General features: G+C 43.1%; 2 protein-coding genes and 1 non-coding gene across 4 annotated transcripts in view; 1 reads left to right on the forward strand and 2 right to left on the reverse strand.

The window, feature by feature from the left end:
* Nucleotides 1-27,658, reverse strand: part of LOC126277063 (mannosyl-oligosaccharide glucosidase) — a 357,092-nt gene that overhangs the window by 297,870 nt on the left and 31,564 nt on the right. The gene's annotated exons all lie outside the window — the stretch shown is intronic.
* The window catches only part of LOC126277139 (protein neuralized), a 765,663-nt gene that overhangs the window by 241,269 nt on the left and 496,736 nt on the right, over nucleotides 1-27,658 (forward strand). Inside the window, exon 2 of the mRNA XM_049977333.1 lies at nucleotides 2,272-2,349. Within this exon, the coding sequence (XP_049833290.1) occupies nucleotides 2,272-2,349 (78 nt within the window). The remainder of the gene's footprint in view (nucleotides 1-2,271; nucleotides 2,350-27,658) is intronic.
* Nucleotides 19,521-19,610, reverse strand: Trnay-gua (transfer RNA tyrosine (anticodon GUA)). The gene is given in 2 exon segments: nucleotides 19,521-19,556; nucleotides 19,574-19,610. It is a non-coding gene; the product is annotated as a tRNA-Tyr (tRNA).

The raw sequence follows: 27,658 nt of genomic DNA on the forward strand, positions 1-27,658 counted from the left end.
CAATACTAGATTGGTGATCCCTTGATGCCTCAGAACATGTCCTACCAACCGATCCCTTCTTCTAGTCAAGTTGTACCACAAACTCCTCTTCTCCCCCACTCTATTCAGTACCTCCTCATCATATATGTGATCTACCCATGTAATCTTCAGCATTCTTCTTATTTCGAAAGCTTCTCTTCTCTTTTTTTCTTGTCTGAACTATTTATCGTCCATGTTTCACTTGCATACATGGCTACACTCCATACAAATACTCTCAGAAACGGCTTGCTGACACTCAAATCTATACTCGATGTTAAAAAATTTCTCTTCTTCAGAAACGCTTTCCTTGCCATTACCAGTCCACATTTTATATCCACTCTACTTCGACCATCATCAGTAATTTTGCTCCACAAATAGCAAAACTTCTTTACTACTTTAAGCGTCTCATTTCCTAAGCTAATTCCCTCAGCACCACCCGAGTTAACTCGACTACATTCCATTATCGTCGTTTTGCTTTTGTTCACGTTCATCTTATATCCTCCTTCCAAAACACTGTCCATTCCGTTCAACTGCTCTTCCAAGTCCTTTGCTGTCTCTGACAATTACAATGTCGAACCTCAAAGTTGTACCTATGGACAAGAGAGGCCGGCCGGTGTGGCCGAGCGGTTCTAGGCGCTTCAGTCTGGAACCGCGTGACCGCTACTGCCGTAGGTTCGAATCCTGCCGCGGGCATGGATGTGTGGGATGTCCTTAGGTTAGTTAGGTTTAAGTGGTTCTAAGTTCTAGGGGACTGATGACCTCAGAAGTTCAGTACCATAGCGCTCAGAGCCATTTGAACCATAATCAATAGAAAACATTGAGGCAATCTTGTTCGTTTTCGCTAATTATGGATACAAACACCAGAGTGACTGCTATATTTTTTCATCTAATTATTGATACAAACAACGCAGTGCATAGCTATTAAATGAAACATCTCCGACATTGTTCACTGTTGATTCTGTTGCGAATATCTTTTCTAATGAAGATACAGTTTTTCCTTTAAAAACGAGGCACAAAAGCGATTATGATTTAATAGTACACGATTGGAATAATAATTTCAGCACGTTCCACCTACAAGGAAGGCTGACTACAATTTACGGCAACATTTTGAGGAAAGTTGATCCGCAGCGGATGACCCCAAGCTTAAAGTTTTTCAAACAATTTTCCAAAGAAAGAAAGTTATAATTAATCAGTAGGTTCAATAGAGTATTCAGCTATTTCAGAATTAGAATCTTTTTTCAGTTAGGTTTCGATGGGCTATGACTTTCGGCCCATCCTATACTTTGTTCTGTCTTCCATTTCTTGCTTATTTATGCCAGTTTTGTTCTAGATCTTAATGCATTGTCCTAAACTTGTTGGGGTTTCCTTCTAATTGTTAAAAAAAGCCGTTCAACTTTTCTTTTCGTCCTGCTAGAACTGATTCGTTAGATTGCTCCTTCTCCTAATTTCTTTTGTAATCATTTCTACCTGATTGTACAGCTCTGTATTACTTCTTTTTCTTAATGATTCTACGGTTGTTGTGTGTTGTAATACATTCGTCACAGTTTCTCTACCCTTTTTTCTCGTTTCATCTTCTTTAATTGATACCAAAATTAGTAAATCTAATGAGTATGAGCTTTCTGGCCGAATTACTGTCTTGTAATTTTTGTGTGTATTGAGAATGATTCATAATTATTATCGTATGATAATTGAAAGCCGGCCAGGGTGGCCTAGTGCTTCTAGGCTCTACAGTCTGGAACCGCGCGACCGCTACGCTCGCAGGTTCGAATCCTGCCTCGCGCATGGATGTGTGTGATGTCCTTAGGTTAGTTAGGTGGAAGTAATTCTAAGTTCTAGGGGACTGATGACCTCAGAAGTTAAGTACCATAATGCTCAGAGCCATTTGAACCATTTGATAAATGAAATACTAAGCTCACATTTCGTAATCTTGCTCTGATGACTGTTTTCCCCCTCCATTAGGTTGATAACCTCCCTTGATGCTTAACGTAAAATTGGTCTGTTCTTATGATATATCGATACTTTATGCTTAATTTGATGGTTCAACTTTGTTGCATCTCATTACCTCTGTTTTTACGATGGATATTTGTTGTCCTGTTTCTCCTGGTGTTTGTTCCAGTATTTGTATCAGTTTCTTTGGTACTAGACCTTACTGATAACAGAGGAGCCTAATTACCTGCTAACCATGAGGAGCGCAGCGAAAGTGTTGTTTTCTCCATTGTGTGATCCTCGCACGTCTGTTTTTGCCGCTTTCAGAAGGGGGTGCAGGGAGTGGAGGCAGAACGGTCCAGCCAGCAGTAAGCGTGTCGCAGGGACCTGTGCGGTGCGAAAGGGGTAAGCTCCGCCTCCTTCACCTTGTGTTGGCAGCAACGAGAGTAGACGGGCGTTTGCGCTCGTTGCAGAACATCTATAGTGCATAAGACTGGCGTGCTAAGTGAAGCTCTTTTACGTGTTTCATGTCACTGAACTGGCATGGGAGACGAGTACCGACTGTAGACGACGAACTATAGCTGTTATTCAAATTAGCAGTTTATGTAGGTATGATATGCAAACAGTCGCTCTTTGAATTTAATATGGTTTACTGTATCATTACCTAATATTTATGGAATATTCCGTCGATTCTTGGATGAACACAGACATATTAATAACTTGAATAAAAAGTATTAAATTTCCATAATAATATTTATTCGTTCGTTTGAATCAGCTTTCGGCTTCATAGGTCATCGTCAGATAACTTAATGCTAGTACAAGAACATTATATTCGGGACTTTGTGCAGTTAGATGCTGGGGTCGTAGTACTGTCGGAAATAAGGGAAATTTAGGCGTAAGTTAATGAAATATGTACGGATCAAAAAAATCATTATATTTTTGGATACTTGGCATCCTGATATCCATATGAAAATCAGTTCGATAATGTACATTTTAGCCTACTACACACACACACACACACACACACACACACACACACACACACACACGCACGCTCACCTACACACACAGTGAAAAGTGCGCCTTGGAATGTGCGCTGTCTGATCGCTTTCAACAGTACTGATTGTGCAATCCATTGGTGTGATACCTCTTACAAAGTCGTCGATTCGTTCGTCTAGAGCAGGAGCAGTCAACATTTTGTACCTACCGCCCACTTTTGTATCTCTGTTACTACTAACATTTTCTAACTGCCCACCGGTTCCAAATAATGGTAATTTATAAAGTAGGGAAGTAACTTTTATTTATAAAGCAGAGTTACAGCAAGTTAAAGCATGTAATAAAAATTACTTCCCGAACACGTTATGTCAAAATGTTATGAAAACGTAATGAAAATATTTTAAAAATGCATACCGCCCACCATGATAGCCAGAACGCCTACTAATGGGTGGTAGAGACCAGGCTGACTGCCACTGGTCTATAGTTTGTTTTTTCTGTATCATCAGGAAATTCTATTCGGCACGCCCTGCTTGGAATCTGCTACAACACACACACACACACACACACACACACACACACACACACACACAAACGCATGCGCACTCGCACGTGTACTTATCTTTCTTTATCACGAGCTAGACGTGGATTTGTACACCACCCTCCATAAGTTTGAAAACAACAAGTGATTATGGACAATGGACAAGAAATACATTACAAAATTGCATTTCATTGTTTTCTAAATGTTTATCAAGCTCAAACAGTACATAGATAAATGCAGTTATTAAATTTTAGATTCCCCAGAGTAGCCACCCTTTGCTTTAATCACCGCCTTGCATACTCTCGGCATGCGATTTATCTTTTTTGCAAGGGTTTCGTTTAGAGTTAGTCTCCATTCTTGCTGAAGGATACCCGAAAAATGTATCTCACCCATGATTCGCCGTTTTTGGATTGCCTTGTCCATCTCATCCCGTAGTAGCTCGATTGGGTTACAAACAGTGGACTGGATAGGCCATTTCAGGTTTTTCAAAGTTTTCTGCGAACCCACAGACTTCACGTAGTTCTGACACAGTTTCGTGTCCTTACCGTGTTACAAGAGGAACTCTTTCCCAGTCAGGAGTAAACCAAGTGTCTTGGCACGTCCCTGGAGAAAACATGATAAAACTTTTGGTTCCCATGCTGTTCAGTGTTGATGTCTGTTAGCTCAGGGAAGCCTTTTTCTCCTTGTTAACAGGGCGCAACAATGGTTTCCTTGCTGCCACATAACGCTGGAGGTTGTATTCTGCCAGGTGGCATCTCATTGTTGGCCACTCACTAGTGTATCCCTAGTTATGTTTAGTTCAGTGTAGAATTCACGGACACTTTTTAATCTGTTATATTTACTGGTCACTACTAAATACTTTTACTGGCTTTCAGATATTTTCCTGGGTACTCCTGAGCGGGAATGATCATCATAGGAACCTGTATCTCGATGACGGCGTATGGTCTTGGCAAATCCCCTAATGAATATCTTCAATTTCTTTGGTTTTGGTCGCAGGCTTGCCTTCTTGGTGCAAAGTAATTATCTTTACATGTGAATAATAAGGAATCTGACCCTTTTTAATTACTTTTGGTGCGTTTACTACCTTCTTTCACGGATTGTTCTGCCTTCATACAAACGGAACTACAAGTGAACAGAACTGTAAAAAAACGTATCTCTACAAGTCTTGCCGTCTGTTTGCGCCACCTGGAGTGCTTAGTAGAGCTGCTTGGATAGATAAAGTCAGTTTATATAAATCTGAGCAATACCAATATGTATGTATATGTACAGTAATTACCTATAGCCTGCAACACTGTGTCGTTATTAATCGTTATCTGAGCATCATATCCTGTACTCTAACCAATAACTCATATGTTTCACTCCCATCTTGCCCCGTTGTAATATGCGGCACGATGTTTCCAAACGTATGGAGCCTACTGTATATAAGGTTCGCTGATGAGCAAAGTGGTTATTAACTACACCTACACATACAGTGTGATTGCGCTGATGCAAACGAACTGTAGCAAACGGTACCTGAGATGATAAGGAACAAAAAAGATTATATGTAGATATGGCTGGAAATGCGTTGCGAGGTAGCTAAACCCACTTGAAAGTCGAAGCAAAAGATCTTTGACAGTGACCCAGGTACCAGCACCAGGCATTGGCCGACCAGAATGGGGTAAGCCAGATGACCGTGTGGAACATTCTCCAACTTCCACTATCCGTATCACTTAGGACGCGTGTAGGTCTTGGTGTCTACGGACTTGCCTCCGTGGCGACGGTTTTGTCGATGGTTCGTCGCACAAGCTGCGGTGCTGGGACTTCTATAGTCGATCCTGTTTACTATTGGGTCTATCTTTACGAGGGAAGGTATCGTCAACCTTCACAACATTCACCTGTGGGCTATGGAAAATCCTCGTGGTATGGCGAGCAGCGAACCATGAACAGCGGTTCAGCCACAACATACGGGATTATTGGCAACCGCCTCGTGTAACCAGTTATCCTTCCCCGACGCCTTACAGGCGAGGCATATCCTCACTTCCTGCGGGTGGCGTTGCCTCCTCTGCTGGAAGTTGTCTCTTTGGTGGCACTAATGTCAATGCGGCTACTTCATGATAGTGCTCCAGCTCACTGCCCTCTTGAGTGTGGAACTGAAAAACTGGTACAGACACAACATTCCCGTTTGCCTCGTGTGTTCTCATGCGAGCTTTCAACCATTGAGACCTACAATGTCAAAGATCGTATTGAAACTGACACTGACACTGTTAAAGATCGTTTATCGGAACCTTCAGGTGGGTATACATGCTATGGAACGCATCTCAGCGCACATGTCCATATGACTCTTTTTGCGCCTTTTCCTATCAGGCACTTGGTCCCCATTTAGCAACATCACCCTGTATGAAATTTTGAAAGTGAGCGATATAAATGAGGTAGCATGGGTTGAATATTTGACAGGGTTGTTTAAGGATAAAAAAATTACCAGAAAACGGAAATAAATCAGAGATCAGTATACATGTAAACGTTGATGTAAGTGTTGCACATGCAGAAGTAGAAGAAGATGTAAGTTTGCTAAAAAAAATAGGTAGTCTTCAGAGAAAGATGGGATTCCCAATTAATTATTGAAGTATGGAGGATATCCACTAACTGAACAACTAACCAAGTTGGTTAACAATGTTATAATTCGTAAGAAAATTCCAAATGAGTGCAGGACTTCTATTACTATCCTGGTGTAGAGAAAAGGAAGTAACAAAAATCCGTCCAATTACAGAGGGATAAATCTACTCAGTCAAACTCTTAAACTCATAACAAAAGTAATAGGAAATAAAATAAAAAATAATACAACCATTCCGTTGGAGCAGAATGGTTGTAGGTCTGGTAGGTCATGCACAGATGCAGTATCCATTCTTAGACCGGTTGTAGATGTGTCCACTGAATACGACAGACCAGCTTATCTTTGTTTTATTGACTTAACAGAAGGCTTTCGATAGGATTCAGTGAAAGGATGTGGTAAATCTCCTCTACAATCGAGGCATTCCTTCCAGCTAATTAAAAACAATTGAGACATTTATTTCAACAACTATACCCAGGCGTATATTGGTTCCAGGTTAACTAGCCACATAGAAGTTAATAGTGGTATTCAAAAGTTGACTCTCTGAGCCCACTACTCTTTAGTGTAGTCATGGACTAGGCGATAAAAAAGGTATTGGCTGGCAGTGGTTATAGAAGGGGGGACGAAGTTTTTCTATCAGTTAGAGGATATAACCGGCAGAAACTTTTACGTATATTTAATGTGACAGCCAAAAACCTAAATATAGTCATATCCACCCAGAAAATTAAATATATGAGCATATCTGTGGAATCAATTAGAAACAACCTGGAAGTAGATGAAAAAATTATTCAAGATGTAATGACATTTAAATTCCCTGGTATTGAATTGTCCAGCAGTGAAATGTCGTAAAAGAGGTTAGAGAACACGTAGCAGAAGGAAACGAAGTGGCAGGATGTTTCAGTGATACGGTTTCCAAATACAAACGTCTAGGAACTGATGCAAAGGCAAAAATAGCCAAAACAATAGCGAGACCAAAAAGACATTCACAAGTGAGATAATACTTAAAACATAAGAAACTAGAAGACTTTTCGAAAACACGGTAATGAAAATTCTGCGGAGGGTTGTAGGGAAGACACTGAGATATAGAGGGAGAAGTAAAAGCATTAGGAAAGCATGTGAAGTAGACTCCGTTAATGAGTGGTTACACAAGCGAAAGCATCAGTGGAACGAATATATAGACAGGATGGATGAACGGAAAATTGAGAAAATCGTAACTGGTAAAAGAAATAAAGGTCGTCCAAAGAAAAGATGGAGTCACATCCTCAGAGTAGATTGAGGAGTACTGAAGGAAACAGATTTTGTCGAGAGAAAAAGGAAGAAGCACAAGAAAACCCTGTATACTCTGCCAGCCATTGTGCAGTGTATAGTAGAGAGTACAGCTTTCTAGTATTATCGATTTTCCGCCCTATTACATTCGCACACTGAGCGAGGGGGAAATGTCTGTATCCGTCAGTACGTGTCATAAACTCTCTTACCGAGCGAGGTGGCGCAGTGGTTAGCACACTGGACTCGCATTCGGGAGGACGACGGTTCAATCCTGCGTCCGGCCATCCTCATTTAGGTTTTCCGTGATTTCCCTAAATCGCTCCAGGCAAATGCCGGGATGGTTCCTCTGAAAGGACACGGCCGACTTCCTTCCCTAATCCAATGAGACCGATGAACTCGCTGTTCGGTCTCTTCCCCCAAACAACCCAACACAAATAAACTCTCTTTCCTTATTCCTACTCTGGATACACGATGTTGGTAGCTTAGTGATCGACAGTGTTCTTCGAGTACGGGTCCATAAATGTATCCGATTGAGTTTCGCAAGAACTACGCCGTCGTTCTTCGAATTATTCCCTTTTAAGTTTCCCATTTACGTCTCTTTTTCGTAACGTTTCTACTAACCTGTTGGATCATAACAGCTCGTCTCTGCGTCCGTTCGATGTATATAGTCATGCCTACTGAATAAAGATCTTTAACGCTGGAACAATACTCTAGAATCGATCGCACTCGCGCACTGTTTGCTGTCCCATTTATAAAAGCACCGCGCTGCCCCAGAACCCTTCCAACAATCTTCCCTACTACTGATTTTACGGATCTTCCCATTTCACATCGCTGCTTACTATTACCCCTAAACGCAAATGTAAACTACATATACACGCCCTAGCGGGCGCATCAGTACCGACCGATCGCCGTGTCATCCTCCGCCAATGTCGTCACTGAATGCGATATTGATGGGCGTAGGTTCAGCACACCGCTCTCCCTGCCGTTGTCAGTTTTCGTGACCTGGAGCCGCTATTACTCTGTCACATAGATCCTTAGCTGGCATGACGAGGCTGAGTGCCCCGTTCCAGTCGTTCCACCAAGGAAAAATCCGTGGCAGTACCGGGAATCGAACCAGAGTCCTCCGCGTTGACCACTTGGCTGTGAAGGCGGATGTTACCCGTAAACACTTTTACTCTTTTCATTGTTGAAGATGTTCACCACTGACCTTGTCATCAGACACTACACGGTTCTTTCTCATTTTTATGTGCATTTAAAAGAGAGAGACATGTTTCACAGGTTAAGGCGCTAGACTCGCAATAGGGAGGATCGGGCTCAACTCTCTGTTAGATCATCGAAAATTAAGTACTTCACGGTTTTCATAAATCGCTTAAGGCGAATGTTTTCTGAAACATGACCACGACTGATTTCTTTTCCATCGTCGTCTAATACGAGCACACGCTTAGCGTCTGTTGACCTTCTTATCGACAGGACGTTAAATTCTAATTTTCCCCTCTTTTACGCGACGATTACTCTTCCTCTCAATATATTTGCAAAGCAACAAATATTTGCACCTTTTAATATTACTGAGCAGTCATAATTACAGGGTACTAAGCATTAGAGTTCATTGAACATCGTACAGGACATTTCTCTTCACATGTTCTCCAGATTCGAGATAGGGGGGGGTGAGAAATTCTTCTCATCGCACAGTGAAAATAATTCCAAACTGCAGATGCAAGATGCAGTGGTCCGAAACACCTGCTGTACGGCTGGTCACAGTTGCGACATTTGCAACGTCTTGTGGCCTTTTCACATCACGCCACTAATATGCTGCGTGTGACATGCATTGCAGCCTTTCATAGTTCGCAAGCTCATGCGTTCCCGGTGTGCGTTAATTGTTTCTTGCTTTCGGGCCTACTGAAGGTGGGGAGGTTCCGTGGACTAGAGAATGATGGTGCATTTTATCTCCCCTTTGTTTGTGAAGCTTGTACTAGATTTTCGAATTGAGAGAGTCACGACTGCAGAGCACGTCGTGTAAGAGGCTGTTGTAAGTACTGCTGCTGTAACGAACTAGCGCGCAGTTTTTGGTTTCTAGGTCCCTGTCAGTACGAAAGTGAGAAAATGTGGTATCCGTCTGAGCCCGCACTACCACCTTTTCTACACAGGTTACACCAGTCAACACAAGAAAAGGGGGCCAGTGGGTCCCAAAAAACTCTTATTCGGCCGGAGTCGGTGGACAAAACCCCGAGCTGACAATCACGATTTCGGTTCTCGGAAATGACGGCCAGCGAACGAATGGCGATGAATGAAAACTGAACTTACGTGCTTGCAGTAGTAAGATGTAGTAGTAGAGCTGCACATGGTGTCAAAAGTAGGGAGCACAGATTAGGGTTGTGACATGTTGTTGGCAACGTCTTTAGAAACGTAGCATGAGCTGTCCGCGTAGGCCACTACCACGTCGATACCAGTGGTTGTGTTTTATTACTTGGAGTTATCGCGAGCTGTCGGTCGCTTCCGCTTATTTGCTTGTATACTCCGCAGCGGTATAAATTGTTGTGTGAAAAAAATCACTTTTTACATAAAAGTTGAACGTGAGCATAAAATAAGGCTCCCAGATCGGTAAATCCACGTAAACGCCTCTGTGCGCGCTGTGATTAGTTTAATCACACTTCGCGATGGGTACGGGAAAAATACGTAGGAGTTGTGGTGTATTCTTAGAGTAATATTTAAAGCTGGTTCTTAAATCTTTTGCGAATATCTTCGAGCGTCTATCAGTTCAGTTTTTCCAGCATCACCGTGACGCTCTAATGTGACTCAACCCTGTGGCCATTACTGCTGCCCTTCTTTGTATACGAGTGCCTTTAATATCCCCTTACATTTCTCCAGTAACCTACCAATGAACCGAAGAATATTTCAGTCATCAGCTTTTGACTGGTTTGGTGCGGTCCGCTACGAATTTCTCTCCTGTGCCAACCTTTCCATCTCAGAGTAGTACAACCTACGTCCTCAGTTATTTGCTGGATGTATCCCAGTATCTACACTTCTTACCATCTACAGCTCCTTCTAGTACCATGCAAGTTAATCTCTGATGTCTTAACAGCTGTTATGTCATTCTGACCCTTCTTCTTGTCAATGTTTTCCATAAATTCCTTTCCTCGCCGGTTCTGCAGAGAACCTCTTCATTCCTTACCTTAACATTTCACCTAATTTTTAATATTCTTCTGTAACACCACATCTCAAATGCTTCTATACTACACTGTTCCTGTTTTCCCGCAGTCCATGTCTCACTGCTGTGCAATGCTGTGCTCCAAACATAAACGTACATTGTTAGAAATTTCTTCCTCAAATTAAGACTTATGTTTGATACTAGTAGACTTCTCTTGGCCAGGAATTCCCTTTTGCCGTTGCTGGTCTGCTTTCCATGTCCTCTTTGCTCCGTCCGTCAAGGGCTATTTTGCTGCCTAGGTAGCAGAATTCCTTAACTTCATCTACTTCGTAATCACCAATTCTGATGTTAAGTCTCTCGCTGTTCTCATTTCTGCTACTTCTCGTTACTTTCGTCTTTCTTCGATTTTCTCTCAATCCATATCCTTTACTCATTAGACTGTTCCTTCCATTCAACAGATCCTGTAACTCTTCCTCACTGTCACTGAGGACAACAGTGTCATCAGCGAATCTTATCACTCATAACCTTTCATCTTGAATTTCAATCCCGCTCTTGAATCCTTCTTTCATTTGCGTCATTGCTTCTTCGACGTATAGATTAAACAGCAGGGGCGGAATACTACATGTCTGTCTTGCACCCTTTTTAACCTGTGCACTTCGCTCTTGGTATTTCAGTCTTATTATTCTCTCTTGGTCCTTGTATATTTGTATATTACCCATCTTTTCCTATAGCTTACTCCTATTTTTCTCCGGATTTCTAACATTTTGCATTGATGAACGCATTTTACAAATCGACAGATCCTATGTACTTGTCTTAATTATTCTTCAGTCTTGCTTCCATTATCAACGGCGTCAGATATGCCTCTCTCGTCCTTTACTTAAATCTATCACCTGCTTAACCTACATTTGACCCTCCCATTTCGTATCCCAACAAACTGTTACATCCTGTTATTTCTACAATCTGACTGAGTCCATTTGTGACTCATTGGCGTTGTAGTCACAGGATACAATGTTTTCACATTTTGTGAAGTTGACCGTTATTCACAACGGAACATTTAAAGCAAGGTGCCAGTCTCTGCTCCAGTTTAAAACCTTATCAAGATCCAACTGAATGTTAACGCACCTTTTTTCAGACAATACTTCACTATAGATGATGATGATGTTTAGTTTGGCCGCGCTCAACTGCGCAGTCATCAGCGCTCGTACAAAGTCCCAGTTTTTACACTACTCAGTCCAATCTAGCAACTGTCACGAATGACGGTGATGAAATGATGAGGTCAACACAAACACCCAGTCCCTGGGCAGAGAAAATTCCCAACACTGCCGGGAATCGAACCCGGGATCCCGTGGTCTCGAGGCAGCAATACTAGCCACTAGAGCACGAGCTGCGGCCAGTACTTCAGTATAGATAAGTGCATCATAAGTATAATATCGTATGTTTCTGTTAATATTGTCTGCAAGCTACTTCTAGAAATCTCGATTACTCTCCATCCAAGATAACATTCAGTGTCCTCCCTTCAAAGAAATCATCAGTCCAGTCACAATTCCTCTTGATACCCCCATACGATCACACTTTCGATAAGAAGCGCAGATGTGGCTCTGGGTCAAATAGTTTTCGGGGAAGGCAAGAAATACTCTAACCAATTGCCTGTCTTGATCCATCACTTTCAGATTGAATCGTGAGAAAAGCACGATTTGGGTATCATGCAACCGATGTTGTCGGATACGAAGCTTCACGAAGGATACTTTGCCGAAAGGTGATTTTAGATGGGCATTATTTTACGGAAATAGCGTTGCCGTCAACATTGTTTCGTTGTGACTGCAGTAGACCGCAATTTTGCGGTATAGCTGGGCAATATTGCTGATGTTGCAGGCTGTTGAAGGAAGTTGCCAACGTGTTGCCTAGGAGTTGTCAATGTTATCGTCCTCCGTGGGTGGAGAATATTTTATTACTAGCTTAGCGCCCCCTGCTTCCCTCGCGTCGACTTTTTTGTGTTTCGATTTCATCGAATTTTTATGAATGGGGGGGCTCCATGTGGTTCCCAAATTGTGCAGCGACCGTCAACCATAAAATTACCAAATAAGCAGCAACCAGTCGCAAGATCATGTTTTCTTTATTTAATTTTGGATATAGATTTCAACTGATTAACAGCCATCATCGGTGCTTTCAACGTGTATGTTCCCTGAGTAATAACACTGTCTTAAACAGTGGAGTCATCCATGTTTGACGTCTGTGTAAGGCAGTGTTATTACTCAGGGAACATACACGTTGAAAGCACCGATGATGGCTGTTAATCAGTTGAAATAGATATGCAAAATTAAATAAAGAAAACATGGTCTTGCGACTGGTTGCTGCTTATTTGGTAATTTAGAATTTTTATGTTGGTTCACAAACTGCAACACCTTCTAAGCTCTTCATGATAATTAAGCCCATATAAGCATGGTCTTTTCCTAAAGTAAATCTGACCAAAGAGCGATTCTGGTTTATTAATCATGCCTTTTGCGTTGTAGAGGAGATATTTCCACAGCAACTTTCATCCTCTAACAAATATTTCCTTGTGTCTAACCTAGAAGTGAAATACCAGTTTTCATAAATTTAGCTTAAATTTTTTTGTAATGTGTCGAAATATTTGATACAAAATTTTTATCCCCTATTGCACTCCCTTAGGGGTTGAATTTCCAGAAATGCTGAAACATGTATTTTTTATTTTCTGGCTGAGGAAGCAAATACCAGTTTTCGTAATTCTAGCTTCAGAAGTCCGTTAATAGCGACATACCTTTAAAAAGCCTTTCATCTCCTATTTCACGCCCTTAGGAGTGGAATTTCGGACAATCCCTTCTTAAAGAATGCCTACAATAGAAGATCCACACCCTCTCCAAACTTCAGGTTTCCATCCTTAGCGGTTTGGGCCCTTCTATGATGAGTCAGTCAGTCGGTCAGGACATTGCCTTTTACATGTAGAGATTACATGGCAATATCTATCTCTGTTATTGTCTGTAAATGATTCCCTCTCGCCCTCGCCTTTGTTTCCCACTTCTCTCACGGAGAATGATGCGGCGACGTGCCTGGGTGAGAAAAATGTCGCTTCGCTTTCGTTCGAATGTTTTCGCGCGGACATACAATCACATGTGTTTTTTATTGTGTACAGTAATGGAGAAGTGGGCAAACGAGAGAAATGTCAATATTATATATCCGATTCAGGTACGACCATAGCCATGAGGCGTCGAAATTAATGTAGCCTATACAACGGTCAAAAAAAGAAAAAAAAAGTTGGCAAGCTGTTGCTAGTGAGCTCAAAATGAAGTCCTCGAACTTTTTGCCAAATGCGTGGCAAAAATATGCATAAGAAGAGTGGAAGCGCAGGTGCTTCATCTATGCGGTTTGTGTGTTTGATGTCATGAGTTTCATACCGCTTGCAGACATACCTGAAGCAGAAGTATCTATAAAGAGGCGACTGAAATTAGGTTGGCTGATAATTGAATCAACAGAGACAATGGGTCCTCTTAGCAAGACGTGGAATCCTGTATCATCTCGCATCAAAACTGAACGTTCGTCGGTGCGGCCTCGATTGCGATATATCGTTGCCAGCAGTGTTTCACTAAGGGCGGCGCCACCTCCCTGTTTTTGAAGGCAGAAACCGTGATGGGCGGCGCATGCGCCGTGCACTGAACGGTGGCCTATATAGGACGTCGATTTGAAACCTGGCGTCAGTTCTCAGCGGGACTCATCAGCAGAAGCAGCGTTTTCCTGAAGATGGCGACCAGTTGGATGGCCGAAATATCGAGTCAAGTTGATTTTAGGATCCTGCAGCAAACCCGAAGAGACTTTCATGACTTATTACGCCGGCAAAGCCTACGTAATCACGTCAGTAGTGTAATTTTAATGGCCCATTTAACAGACATCGCAATGCTGTCGCAGCATAGTCAGACAGGACAGACTTATAAGGTGGGGGGGGGGGGGGGGGGTAGGCGCTATGTCAGAAGACACCCGAGGGGCGCAGCTGCTAGTCGTTGCCAAGGTCGAATATCGTAGCTCCCTACGGGCGCCTGTGGGAGGCGCGTGTCTGTCGCGCGACAGGTGCTGGGGCGCCATGTGGCGCACGGCTCCGGGACACGCTTCGCCTGCTGTTGCACCGGTCACCGGCCCGCTCCACACCGACCTGCCGCCGCCACTAGATTTATTGCTGCGCATCCATCTTACGCCAAATTACATTAACGCTCTCCATTATTCGGCCATTCCGCTATCAAAATCCACCCAATCGTTATCCCGCCGCTACAGTACTCCATCCCTCTGCCCCCTTCTCTTCTGAAGTGGTGCCGGCGACGTGTAGCTGCCATTATTGGAACACCACTTAATCGTTTTAATTTCCCCCTCCCCCCACGACTTCAAAGCTGAATCGGCGACCGTCGTTAAACCTGTTAACTCGACGGTCTGTATCTCGCTTCCAATCGTTTGTTTACAGCAACAAAAATGGTGTACCATTTTTTAAGGTTCGACCGAGTGCCACATCGTCTCTGGTTAGCTTGTGCATAGCCAGGTGAGCTGCTCCAGACCATCGTGGTTCTCGTTTTTCATGTTCATCTGCATTTTTCTTGCCCGTAGATCGATCGTATTTTCGACAGCTGAGATGAAAAGGTTCGCAGAGGAGACGAATTCGTGTCGGGCCGTATCAGGCCATTCAGAAGACTGATGACCCAAAAGAAAAAAGAAAGAGAGAGAGAGAGAGAGAGAGAGAGAGAGAGAGAGAGAGAGAGAGAGAGAGAGAGAGATCTATAGTTCCGCTAAGAATCGAGTACCTCTCGAAGAGATCTCAACTGTAGTACAGTATTACGACTTATGTGTAAGACTACAGGCTCTTAAGATGAAAAGAGTTTAATTTTTTTTATTTATTTATTTTTCAACAGAGAGCAGTTTGGGTTCAGGAGAAAGGTAAAAACGCGAGAGACAGCACTGTTAAAAGATTTCAGAGTCTCAGCCGCATTTGAACATTGATATGTATCAATGGTAACGGGTGAAAATTTGTGCCGAACTCGACCCGAATTTCCCGCTTTACGCGAACGGTCGCATTGACCGCCACGACCATCCCAACACGCTTCCCTTCAAACTGAAATTTCCAGCCTGTCACACAACACTGTTATAGCAAAATTTACCTATGAACCCATTTCTCGCAGATCTTGATTCTCGATCCGTGCTTTCAGTGCGGATGCACACCGTACCCGATCTCTCATTGGAATAAGAATGTGTTCATGGGTAGGTGATGCTATGTCAGTTGAGGGAGGTGGTTTTAAGTGACCACTCTAAGTGAAATGGAATTTTCGTGAAACCATGGCTGTTCACAGAAGCTTGTGGCGTATACATCTCCAGTCTACATACTGTAAGGTATCGACCAAATCAAAATATCCACGGGTGTACTGCCGGTCTATAGTGTCCAACGGGCACAATATTTCGGCGATCAAACATGTCGCCATCATCAGGTGAACTGACGGACTGAGCTCCTGTGAACGTGCCGGCACGGAGATCCGTACGCTATGGCTGCTCAGGGGGAACTGGGTTCGGTCGCGGCGGCGGCCGATTTAAATACCCTCCGCCCGCGGCGCGCTCCCTCCGCCGTCCGCGCCCCGCGCCACGGTCTCGCGGTGGAACAGATTGCGACGGCGTCTGAGATGACGTCGGTGTGATGGCTCTGTCCGCCGTGGTCGTCACAACTATGCGTTTGCTCGATTTACTCTTGATTAATCCAATCGCTGGTTCCCAAGCCTTGCTAAGATTATAGCCACAGTCACGGTTTATGAGGTCGTCATTGGTGCGAATTTCTATGGCCTCTCTAACAACGCTGTCCCAGTATCTCGACGTCTGTACCAGAATCCTCGTGCGGTCATACTCCATAGCGTGATTTTCCGACAAACAATGTTCAGCGACCGCCGACTTGCTCGGATACTTCAGTCGAGTGTGCCTCTGGTGTCCACGGCATCGATCCTCGACAGTACCCATCGTCTGACCAATATACGAATTGCCACATTGACACGGAATCTGGTACACGCCGGCCTTCCTCAAACCGAGGTCATCTTTGGCGCTCCCCACCAGTGCACGAGTTTTATTCGGAGGACAAAACACAGCTCCGACCCGGTGTTTCTTCAGAATGCGGGCGATCTTCCCCGAGAGTGCGCCTGTGTATGGAATAAATGCAGTGCCTACCTCCTCCCTCGTGACTTCATCCATCTCAACAGGTTGTGCTGCAGTGGTTGGGCGGAGAGCACGTTGGGTCTGCCACTCTGAGTACCCATTTTTTCGAAACACAATTCTCAGATGTTCCAATTCCTGGGGTAGACTCTCAGTGTCAGAGATAGTGCGCGCCCTATGTATTAGAGTTTTAAGTACCCCATTCCTCTGTGAAGGGTGGTGGCAGCTGTCTGCGTGCAAATACAGATCAATGTGTGTCTGAAAAACACGTCCAAAAGAACAGACACCACATGTATTCATATCAGTATTGACCCTACAGGTTATCTGAGAAGATAGCTGGAAAAAAGAGAAACCTACGATTACCGCAATTGTAGATTGAGAGAGATCTTCTGACAACGGTGGCTGTGATATTCTCTTTGAAATTCTGAAGGGATAAAGTACAGGGAGCGAAAGGCTACGTGCAACGTGTACAAAAAAGAGAGTCGAAGGACATGAAAGGTTTGCAGTAGTTGAGAAGGCTACTAGCATCGTTCTGTCAGCGATAGCTTCTCCTGTAAAAAATGGTGGGTTATCCTTCTATACTTGTAGTTGGCGCCCCCCTAAGAACGGAAAACGATCGACTTAATGCTTTAATTTTCAATAGTTGATTCAGTAGTTAATGGACGCCATGTGCTCAGACCACCGTACAGGATGGAAATGCACTATTTCAAACCTGTTTCCAGGTCATCGTTTTCACTTAACGAAAAAGAAGAATAGACGATATCATTTTCGGCTGAATGTCACTTTTCGTCGATGTTAATTTCAAGTGTTCGCTTCTCTCGTTAACTGCGTATTTTGAAACCATTTAAAGTACAAAAAAGCACTAAAATGATGCCGAAATTAATCATTTCGCATCACGTTTCGACGTGTCCATATGGTGATGGAAAATCGGTTCTGTCTCCCGTGTAAAAGGCAGATGCTCCAGTTCGAAACTGGTCGTTGGATTTTAACAAAACAGTGTCAGTATTTGTACTAGTGACACCGTTTTTCACTATAGAGCTGCCAGGGATTTTTCTTTTTCTTTTTTTTGTTTGCCGTTCAGTTTTCTATTACATGTATCAATACATTACTTGTAAACTTCAAACCGAAAACTTGCATTCTTTTTCTCTGATATGTCAAAGTAAACGTAGATTTTTATTTTTTATCTTTGATTTTTATTTTCTAAATTTTTAGTTTGTATTTTTTATGTATTTGTTGATTTTATTTTATTTATTTATTGAATTTATTTCTTTTAATGCTATTTATACTTTCGTTGTCATTATTTTATTTTTTATTCTTTTTTACTCTTGCAAGAAATCCTGTGGTAGAACGTCATCAATGAAGATTTCACAGATTCCTCTTCACAGGTGAAATCGTATCTTACATGTAATCATCGACGTTACTAAATTAAAGCTTCCGATTTTCGGACGTTTGAAAATGTAATTTCGCTCACAATATGACCAATCCAATAATACTACACAGAAGACTGGCAACAAGTAATCGGCAAGTGCCACCCTGTTGCAATCTACGTTTATAAGTTTACGTCAGTGAACTAATGACGTCAGGATAGCTCCGTTATATTCACCAAGGTAAGCTCAGACTTAATACTGGTTTGAATATCGTAGGACTTCATCAGAGAAGGCAACATTGTACTTCTGTGATCTTTGCATTGGCTCAGATATTAAGCAACATACGTGCAGTTTAACATGAACAACAGGAAACTGTACAGACGATATTTTTCGGAGAGATAAACTTGCCACAAGACGAGTAAAACCTGTAAACCTCCAACTGCTGTATCTCTTCCTGATTATTTCATCTCGACGTAAGTCCCACCCACTTCGTAGTCAGTAATCTCTGTCCAGACACATAAAATGGTTCTACTGTACTCTTTCTTCAGTTGGGAAGTTAAATATTTCGGAAAAATTTCTCAGTGTTCATCACATTTTCTGGTTTTCCATAAATTTCTCTCCTCGACTGTTGATTGTAATGCGCCCTCATTTGATATATTCTTTCTCAACCTACTTTCTATCATGTTTCCGCAGCTCCGTATTTCACATGGTTCTAGATTATTGTTTCCACTTTTACCCAAGGTCAACGCTTCAATTTCATACAATATTTTTGTACGAACGTTGATTTAGAAACAACTTTCTCAGGTGTATTTCGATACTTGTTGTCTTTTAAGGAATCTTTCTTTGCCCCTTATACTTCCAGTGCATCCCAAATGTCAGCTATCGGAACCCTTGTTCTACTTACAAGGGAATTTTGAGCAGCGGCGACAAGCTGCAAGAGACGGGCCCCGAAAGGATAAGAAACAAGTGTCACCAGACGAACATACGTCTCTAAATATGTGGTTTCCGTGGAAAAAGCATTTTATTCGCACTGACAGCGTCGTATTACTGGAAATGAGAGGTGAGATATAAAATGACGCTCAGCAAAAATTTAATGCGACAGTGGTTTCGACAGTGAGCTAACCAGTTTCGCACCTGCAGAGTGGAAAATGCAAGATAAATCCATTTAATGTTGGTTTAAACCAAGTATCGCCCTTGGTGAATATGCCACTCACGTCGAGTAAACGCGTCAATGGAACCCACACGCATATGGCGGTGAATTTCTGTGTTGTTGTGCGGAGATATGAGTCGTGAACATTATGGTAACACACATTTAATATCTTGCCCGAGGTATCAAGTTTCATGTCATCTTATTTTATCAATTGCTGTTCAGTCACATTAATTTCAAGGATTACGTAACAGAGTATGATTCTCAAATGTGTTTTGAATTTAATGTAAATTTGCCCTGCTTCTCACAAAAGGCATACATTGAGTCGTCATTGGCGTAAATTAAAATATTCCTTCGGGCCGGATTTGAACCAGCGACCTATGGATATCTGCTCTGTTCTCCTCTACAGTCCACCGCTCTACCAACTGAGCTACCGAAGGGACACAGAAAGCTGGCGGCAGCTCTGGTACACACCGAGTACTAATTGTGGCGCTTTCTTCTGTCCTTGTTGAAGGTCGTTTACTCTGGTTGCAAACAGTGGGAAAGCATATCGCAGAAGTCAATTTGTATTAACACGCGAGTACAGTTCATTCGTAATTCATACAGACGTCCACGTAATAAAGACGCCCATTAGACAGTACAGCTTTACAGTGCGTCCTACGTGCAAGCAATGTATTATCTGTATGATGATTCACTGGGCTAAGAATAACTCCGTTTACAGCACATTTCATTGGTCAAAACCATGTGCTTTCATGCCAGATAGTTGCTCTGTTCTCCAGGACGGAAACGGTATTGTGCATTACACATCATATGTTCGTTATTCCAGCACTAGTATCTGAGTACTTTCTGTGGAATTCACTGCTTGCGTTACTGAAAATGCTTCAGGCGGTAGGGTTGGGCAGGAAGTCTGTCGTGGGTCCAGTGTTCGGTTCTTGGCGGCGCGGGGTTGACATTTTGTTAGTGATTTAGGATGAGCTTAAAAAATATGTTTTATCATCGGCGTTTCAGATGGGAGGGAAGAGGGAACCGCAATGATGCCTTTCCAGACTTCTTTTACCGTTGTTCATAGTGTAGGCCACTATATTTGGAGATTCTCGATTCGATTCGATTAATTCCTTTTGGAGATTCTCCATGTCCACAGTAAGTATCTCTTGCCATAACCCCCTATTTTTCAAGTGCAACAGATACCAGGATTTTAATAACAATAAAATATTTTAAAATAGTATTTCGTTTACTCTCAGAATTCAGGCAACTGCAATTTCGCATTCAGTGCTAGCTAGACGCTGATTCTTTCGGACGTCATTGTTGTCATTCTGCTTAGTGGTGGATGATTCCCTGTTTGCCTTGCGTCATTCAACGTTCTGTGTTTTCTGGTTCCATTTGTGGACTCACAAACTGTCTTTTGTATGTTACTGGCAGCCTGTGAAGAGTCGCCTTTAATTGCACTGAATGGTTTCTGCTGCAGATCATGCGCCAAACCCTGGACCTCCCGCGAGCAACTGAAAACTGAGCAGTGTTAAATATAGCTTGTAATTTTTCAGAATTCCTCGCAGTTTTCGAGACCCTCAGTTCCCACGCCACTTTGTTTTCCGAAAGTTGGAAGCTTATTTGTGTAAAAATATAAAAGGTAAACAGTTTTTTGGATGGAAGGGAAGGGCAGGGGGACGGGTGGTGGTGCCCTGAAAGATGGGCGAAACTATTGATTACGAGCAAAGAGTTTCGAAGTTCCAATCCCAAAAAGGTAACACTTTCCAAATAACCCCTGTCTTACATGATTAATACATCTTGCTGAATTTGTGGTATGTAAGAGTTAGAGTGTTAAACAAAGATTCCAAACTCTGAAAAAGTGTATTCATAACTCCTTTATAAATAAGAGGACATATTAAATTTTTTTTCGTGCCTCATGCTTTACTGTTCTTAGCTGTGTTGTAGTACGACAAGATTGGATAATAAGCGAGAACAGGACTACCGGCAAGAGTTCACAACGAAGAGGACTTTGCTTAATGATAACAACATTGGCTAGCAGGAATGTTTTTGCGCCGAGGTTAAGGTCTCTTACTGTCTGTTATTACAAGGACAATGGAACGAATGATACGATTTGTATTAATTTACTGAAATTAAAACTTGAGAAGAAAAACGTTGAAATAAAAAACTGGGCGGTTTTCTCTTAACTACTTAAAAATGATACGAGTGTTGAAAATTCGCTACTTCGTTAGCGTACCCTTATCTATTGAAATAACGTTGAATCCGACGTATACAGTAGTATCTGCGTAATACATACGACTCAGTAACAATGTTGTTTTTACAGTTTGTTAAATATGGTCGTCCCTATTGTGAGGTAACGGGCGAGTCGTCGCGCCCTGAAAATATTCTAAGATCGGCGGAAGCTGTGATCGCACGGACCGCTCGGCCGGCAAGGGCCCGGCAGCAACCACGTGGTGCCGAACGTTAGCCGGACGAGAGGGGCAGCTCCAGCGCGTGGTCCGTCGAGCACGTGGCTGGGAATTCCTTGGTGACGTTGTGCGCCGGGAGGACCAAAGATGGCGGATTTTGTGAAACAGTCATGGCAGACATTTCGCAGTTCGTATAGAAATCAACAGTAGCCACATGAATCATGACACCTGAAAAACAAACATGTACATTACCATTATTTGCACGACGATTCTGATGGTGTAATCAGATTTTTCATAGCTTTACAAGTTTAAAGTTTAGTATCTGACTGTAAATTATACAAGTAACACGCAGCAACGAATTTCCAAAATGTAAACGCTTCATCCGATCTCGACGATCGCCGTGTATTTAGAAAGCTATTAGTGTAAACCTAAATTGGTTCAAATGGCTCTGAGCACTATGGGACTTAACTGCAGTGGTCATCAGTCCCCTAGAACTTAGAACTACTTAAACCTAACTAACCTCAGGGCATCACACACATCCATGCCCGAGGCAGGATTCGAACTTGCGACCGTAGCAGTCGCGCGGTTCCAGACTGTAGCGCCTAGAACCGCTCTGCCACTCTGGCCGGCTGTCCATATGGTTTTATAAATGTTAATCCACGTTTCAGATCTGATGATGGCACCTTCAGAATGCTGAAACCGGTCATCTAATAAACGTCTGAAGCAATCGTGGCTTTTCAATAATTTAAAATAAGCCCTTTGCCGAAGTCGCTTATGCCAGTGTATTCCCCCACTGGCGACCCGTACCATCGTTAGAAGGATTCTCCAATCGTCTCTGCTCCGCTTATATACTTTTCGTACCACGCCACATACCCGCAGCACCACCATACCGCATTGTATCTCGAAGTTGGCTGTGGTCTTAATGTTTTGACTTGCCATTGTAGTTTCTTTACTGTAGATACCGAAGCTGCAATGTGTTGTGGAAGCGATTACACTAATCCTAGGGAATGTACAGAGAAGCAGTGCGAGATGTGCTTGAATAGGCGTCTCATTCTTATATCAAGATGCGGAACACTCTTCTAATCAAAGAACCTGATGCAATTATGCTAGAAGTAAATATTTGAATTGTTTGATTAAGTGCATACCGTCTGATCGGACTACGTGAAAAAAGTATTTGTAGATATAATATTCGTAACCCTTTCTTTTCCTTTTCTAAATTGGCATCTTTGACTGCCAAGGCATCCCAAAATACGCTGCGCACGGAATACTAAAACACGCAAGAATTTGCTCTGCGTCGCTTGCGTCTGTCACGGCCTCTACGACTTTTGGTTCTGAGGTACTGCCTGTATGGCGGCTGACGTCATGCCAGCCTTCGATAAAGCGTCGGCTGGCAGAGGGGAGAGGAGGGGGGGGGGGGGGGTTGCCGTGTTATAAGGGGCCATTTATCACCTGCGTGGCGGCGTGACCAGACTGCGAACGGCTGCAGCCTCCTCTGCGGCCTGAGATTGCAGACGGCGGCGGGCATTGGCGAGGCGCAGGGCGATATTAATTGTGGCTGCTGCTGCTGCTAGCGAGGGACAATGCGAGCGGGCGCCCCGGGCGCGGCTTAAAGACGAGCGCGGCCTCACGGGTCGCAGTGGCGCTTCTGCCTGCCTCCCAGCGCTGTGGCCCAAAAACCGAGCGTCTGCAGCCAGCCTCTCTACCACCCAACACCCCAGAAAATAGTTCACGACGCGACTTCGGGAATGCATACTGTGATATCTCTTAGATACAAGAGGGCTGTTCGGAAAGTAAGGAACGTACGGTCGCGAAATGGGAAACACAGTGAAAATCAAAACCGTTTTATTTGCAACAGTGAAAGGAGTCTACTGGGGCACATTTGTATGTGGCACCCGAATATGATAAAAGATGTACACCACTGGCTATTAAAATTGCTGCACCACGGAGATGACGTGATAAACGATGTACACCACTGGCTATTAAAATTGCTGCACCACGTAGATGACGTGCTACAGCCGCGAAAATTAACCGACAGGAAGAAGATGCTGTGATATGCGAATGATAAGCTTTTCAGAGCGTTCACACGAGGTTGGAGCCGGTGGCGACACCTACAACGTGCTGACATGAGGAAAGTTTCCAACCGATTTCTCATACACAAACGGCAGTTGACCGGCGTTGCCTGGTGGAACGTTGTTGTGATGCCTCGTGTGAGGTGGAGAAATGCGTAACATCACGTTTCCGACTTTGATAAAGGTCGGATTGTGGCCTATCGCGGTTGCAGTTTAACGTATCGCGACACTGCTGCTGCTCGCCTTGGTCGAGATCCAGTGACTGTTAGCAGAATATGGAATCGATAGGCTCAGGAGGGTAAAACGGTACGCCCTGCTGGATCCCACTAGCAGTAGAGATGAGAGGCATCTTATCCGCCTGGCTGTAACGGATCGTGCAACCACTTCTCGATCCCTGAGTCAACAGATGGGGACGTTTGCTCGACAACAACTATCTGCACGAACGTTTGCAGCAGCATGGACTATCAGCTCGGAGACCATGGCTGCGGTTACCCATAACACTGCATCACAGAGAGGAGCCCCTGCGATGATGTACTCGACAACAAACCTGGGTGCACGAATGGCAAAACGTCATTTTTTCGGATGAATCTAGTTTCTGTTTACAGCATCATGATGGTCGCATCCGTGTTTGACGACATCGCAGTGAACGCCCATTGGAAGCCTCTATTCATCATTGCCATACTGGCGTATCACCCACCGTGATGGTATGGGGTGCCATTGGTTACACATCTCGGTCACCTGCTGTTCACATTGCTTTGGTAGCGCTTTGAACAGTGGATATTAAATTTCAGATGTGTTACAATCTGTGACTCTATCCTTCATTCGATCCCTGCGAAACCCTACATTTGTCCGCAGCTTGTGGTCGTGCGGTAACGTTCTCGCTTCCCGCGCCCGGGTTCCCGGGTTCGATTCCCGGCGGGGTCAGGGATTTTTTCTGCCTCGCAATGACTGGGTGTTGTGTGATGTCCTTAGGTTAGTTAGGTTTAAGTAGTTCTAAGTTCTACGGGACTGATGACCATAGCCATTAAGTCCCATAGTGCTCAGAGCCATTTGAACCAAACCCTACATTTCAGCAGGATAATGCACGACTGCATGTTGCAGGTCCTGTACGGGCCTTTCTGGATACAGAAAATGTTCGACTGCTGCCTTGGCCAGCACATTCTCCAGATCTGTGACCAACTGAAAACGTCTGGTCAATGGTGGCCGAGCAACTGGCTCGTCACAATACGCCATTCACTACTCTTGATGAACTGTGGTATAGTGTTGAAGCTGCATGGGTAGCTGTACCTGTACACTCCATCCAAGCTCTGTTTGACTCAATGACCAGGCGTATCAAGGCCGTTATTATGGCCAGAGGTGGTTGTTCTGGGCACTGATTTCTCAGGATCTATGCACCCAAATTGCGTGAAAATGTAAATACATGTCAGTTCTAGTATAATATATTTGTCCGTTTGTCATATGCATTTCTTCTTGGTGTAGAAATTTTAATGGCCTGTAGTGTATGTCTCTGATAGGCTTTATAATGCGGATCGCTGTCTGTGCACGAACCAAGAGCCAAAGATACTGTGTCTGGTATGAGATGGTAGCGTTGGAGTAAGACAGCACTGGGCATACTGTTGTAGTCTGTGAGCTAAAGGCGATGGGGTAGGCAGTTTTTGTGGTGCGCTCTGTGAAGTCATCGAGTGTTAGATTAATGTAGGTATGTCAATATTGTCGAACATGGGAACAGAGGCCTTCATGCAAGCAAAGTAAAAATGTTAAATAATTATGTTTTTAGTTTTGCCAGAGCGTTAGTATAGATGAGTTGGCTGATGATTTGTAATTGTTGAGAAACCCCAGAATCTACGTAAATTGATTTGGAAAGGAAAGTTTAGTTAGACATTTCACTTTTGTAATGCTTCTAAGATTTGTTAACAGAGCTCTATGTAATTTGATGACTTGCATTTATGCTGAATTAGTGAATATAGATAATACTTGCTGTATAAATCTCATTGTTTGTGGATCAATTAGAAAATATGATATATTATTCTAAGCAATGTAACTTCAGTTGAAGATGTTTTTGAAAAGACAAACTTAAGACCAAGGAACACGTAGAAGCAAGAGATCTGCAGCGTAAGAATATGCATGACAAATCCGTAATACCAATACATTACATTATTGGTGACTTAGTATTGTTCGAAACCCATACTCAGTCATGTTAACAGAATCTTCCGTCGGTTCTTGGTAGAACAACATTATATTAAATGAAAAGCACCAGTTTTCTTTTGCTTTACAGTATTAATTTTATTGTCTTAACCGGTTTACGGCTTACAGGGCCACCTTCAGATATTTACTGAGTATTGTCACCAAAGAAGTTACAATGTTTACAAACAACATTGGAAAAGAAGTAAAACGTCTAGATTGAAGCAGAAACATACAGTAAGTATGCCAAAGATGTTACTTCTCTTCCAATTTTGTTTGTAAGCATTGTAACTTCTTTGGTGAGAATACTCAGTAAATGTCTGAAGATGGCCCTGTAAGGCGAAAACAGGTTAACAGAATAAAAGTAATATTGTAGAACAAAAGCAAACGTGTGCTTTTTATTTACTAAACACAGTCGCCCAAGGAAACAGAGGAGATCAGGAAATTTGGCAATAAATATGTGAGCCCTTACCTTATTATACCCCAATATATCGAAAGTAGAATCATCCTAGAAACAATTTTCTCAAAACAGTATGAAGGCAAATACCACGTGGGAAACATTATTTCTTTTTGCTGACCTGATGACATGCATTCAGATGCAGAAAAGGAAGCTACTGAGCATTTGGAATTCTTCAGCAATGGTAAACGTGATAGTACAGTGAAGGAGGAGAAGAGAGTGGAACGCAGGCGGGGAGAAAGCAGTTGGGTACTCAAAGAAATTATCAACATTATATACGAAGGCCAACACCTCCCTTTTAAACTCGTTTCAAGCAAACTCCACTCATAGACAATGTGGAAAGAGCTGGCGAATTTTTATGAAGAGCGGGAAATGGGAAGAAAGAATTGCTGGTGTGCCCCATTCAGGAACAGACACATATGTGAGTTGAATATCGTGTCACTGAGAGTAATGCACATCAGAATCTCTCTCTGCGAACTCGCGAGTTTACATCTTAGAAAATGTGTTCTGAAAATTGTGTTCAGAGCACTGGTAATTGCAGACTGAGGATAGGAAAGGAGGAAAAAATGCACAACGATTGTGATAAATAAGGAATACTTGGTAGAGTAAGGCTTCAGCTGTGACCCAGAGTCATGGCAAAACTCCAAAAATAAAATGATCAATAAGTCTTCCTTCTCGACCATTAGCGTTCTTCCGTAGTATCGTCGTACGCGTTTCATCCGTACCTCGTCGAATATGCATGAGTCGTAAAGCACTAAACCCATTCCGGGATGCAGTATAAATGATACCAAGTCAGAAAATGCGGACTTCTTGCTTCGTGAAAGGTCGCAGTAACAAAAGGCAAGCGATGCTTTATCATTAGTGAAATGAGTGTCGTCAGGAAGGGCAGCATCTTTAGTCACAGGGCGACGGAAGTGCTGGTGCAGATCAGGCAAGCTGCCGACGTAGCTATGTTGGCAGACGAGAGAGGATTTTTTTCACCAACAGTAGAGTAGTTAGATTAAAAAGAACACGGAATCTGATACAGTTGCATTTTGGATATTCTTATCATACCTTTACGTTATAGGAACTCACTACTGTATATTCCATCTGTACACACACACACACACACACACACACACACACACACACACACACACACACACACACACACAAATACACCTGTACTTGTACCGTACTTGAATTTGAGGAAAGTCTAGTTACCGCTAGTGGTAATTACAAGGCCCCAGGCAGGATTCGAACCCGCGACCGTAGCAGCAGCGCGGTTCCGGACTAGAACGGCTTGACCACTCTGGCCGGTTGTGTTCGGTCTGTATCTGACAAAAATAGTAGCGCAAATGAAATTTCACGGATTGAGGGACATGAGATGTTATTTCCGCGATTACAAA

Source organism: Schistocerca gregaria, chromosome 1 (genome assembly GCF_023897955.1).
Source record: "Schistocerca gregaria isolate iqSchGreg1 chromosome 1, iqSchGreg1.2, whole genome shotgun sequence".
NCBI lineage: Eukaryota > Metazoa > Arthropoda > Insecta > Orthoptera > Acrididae > Schistocerca > Schistocerca gregaria.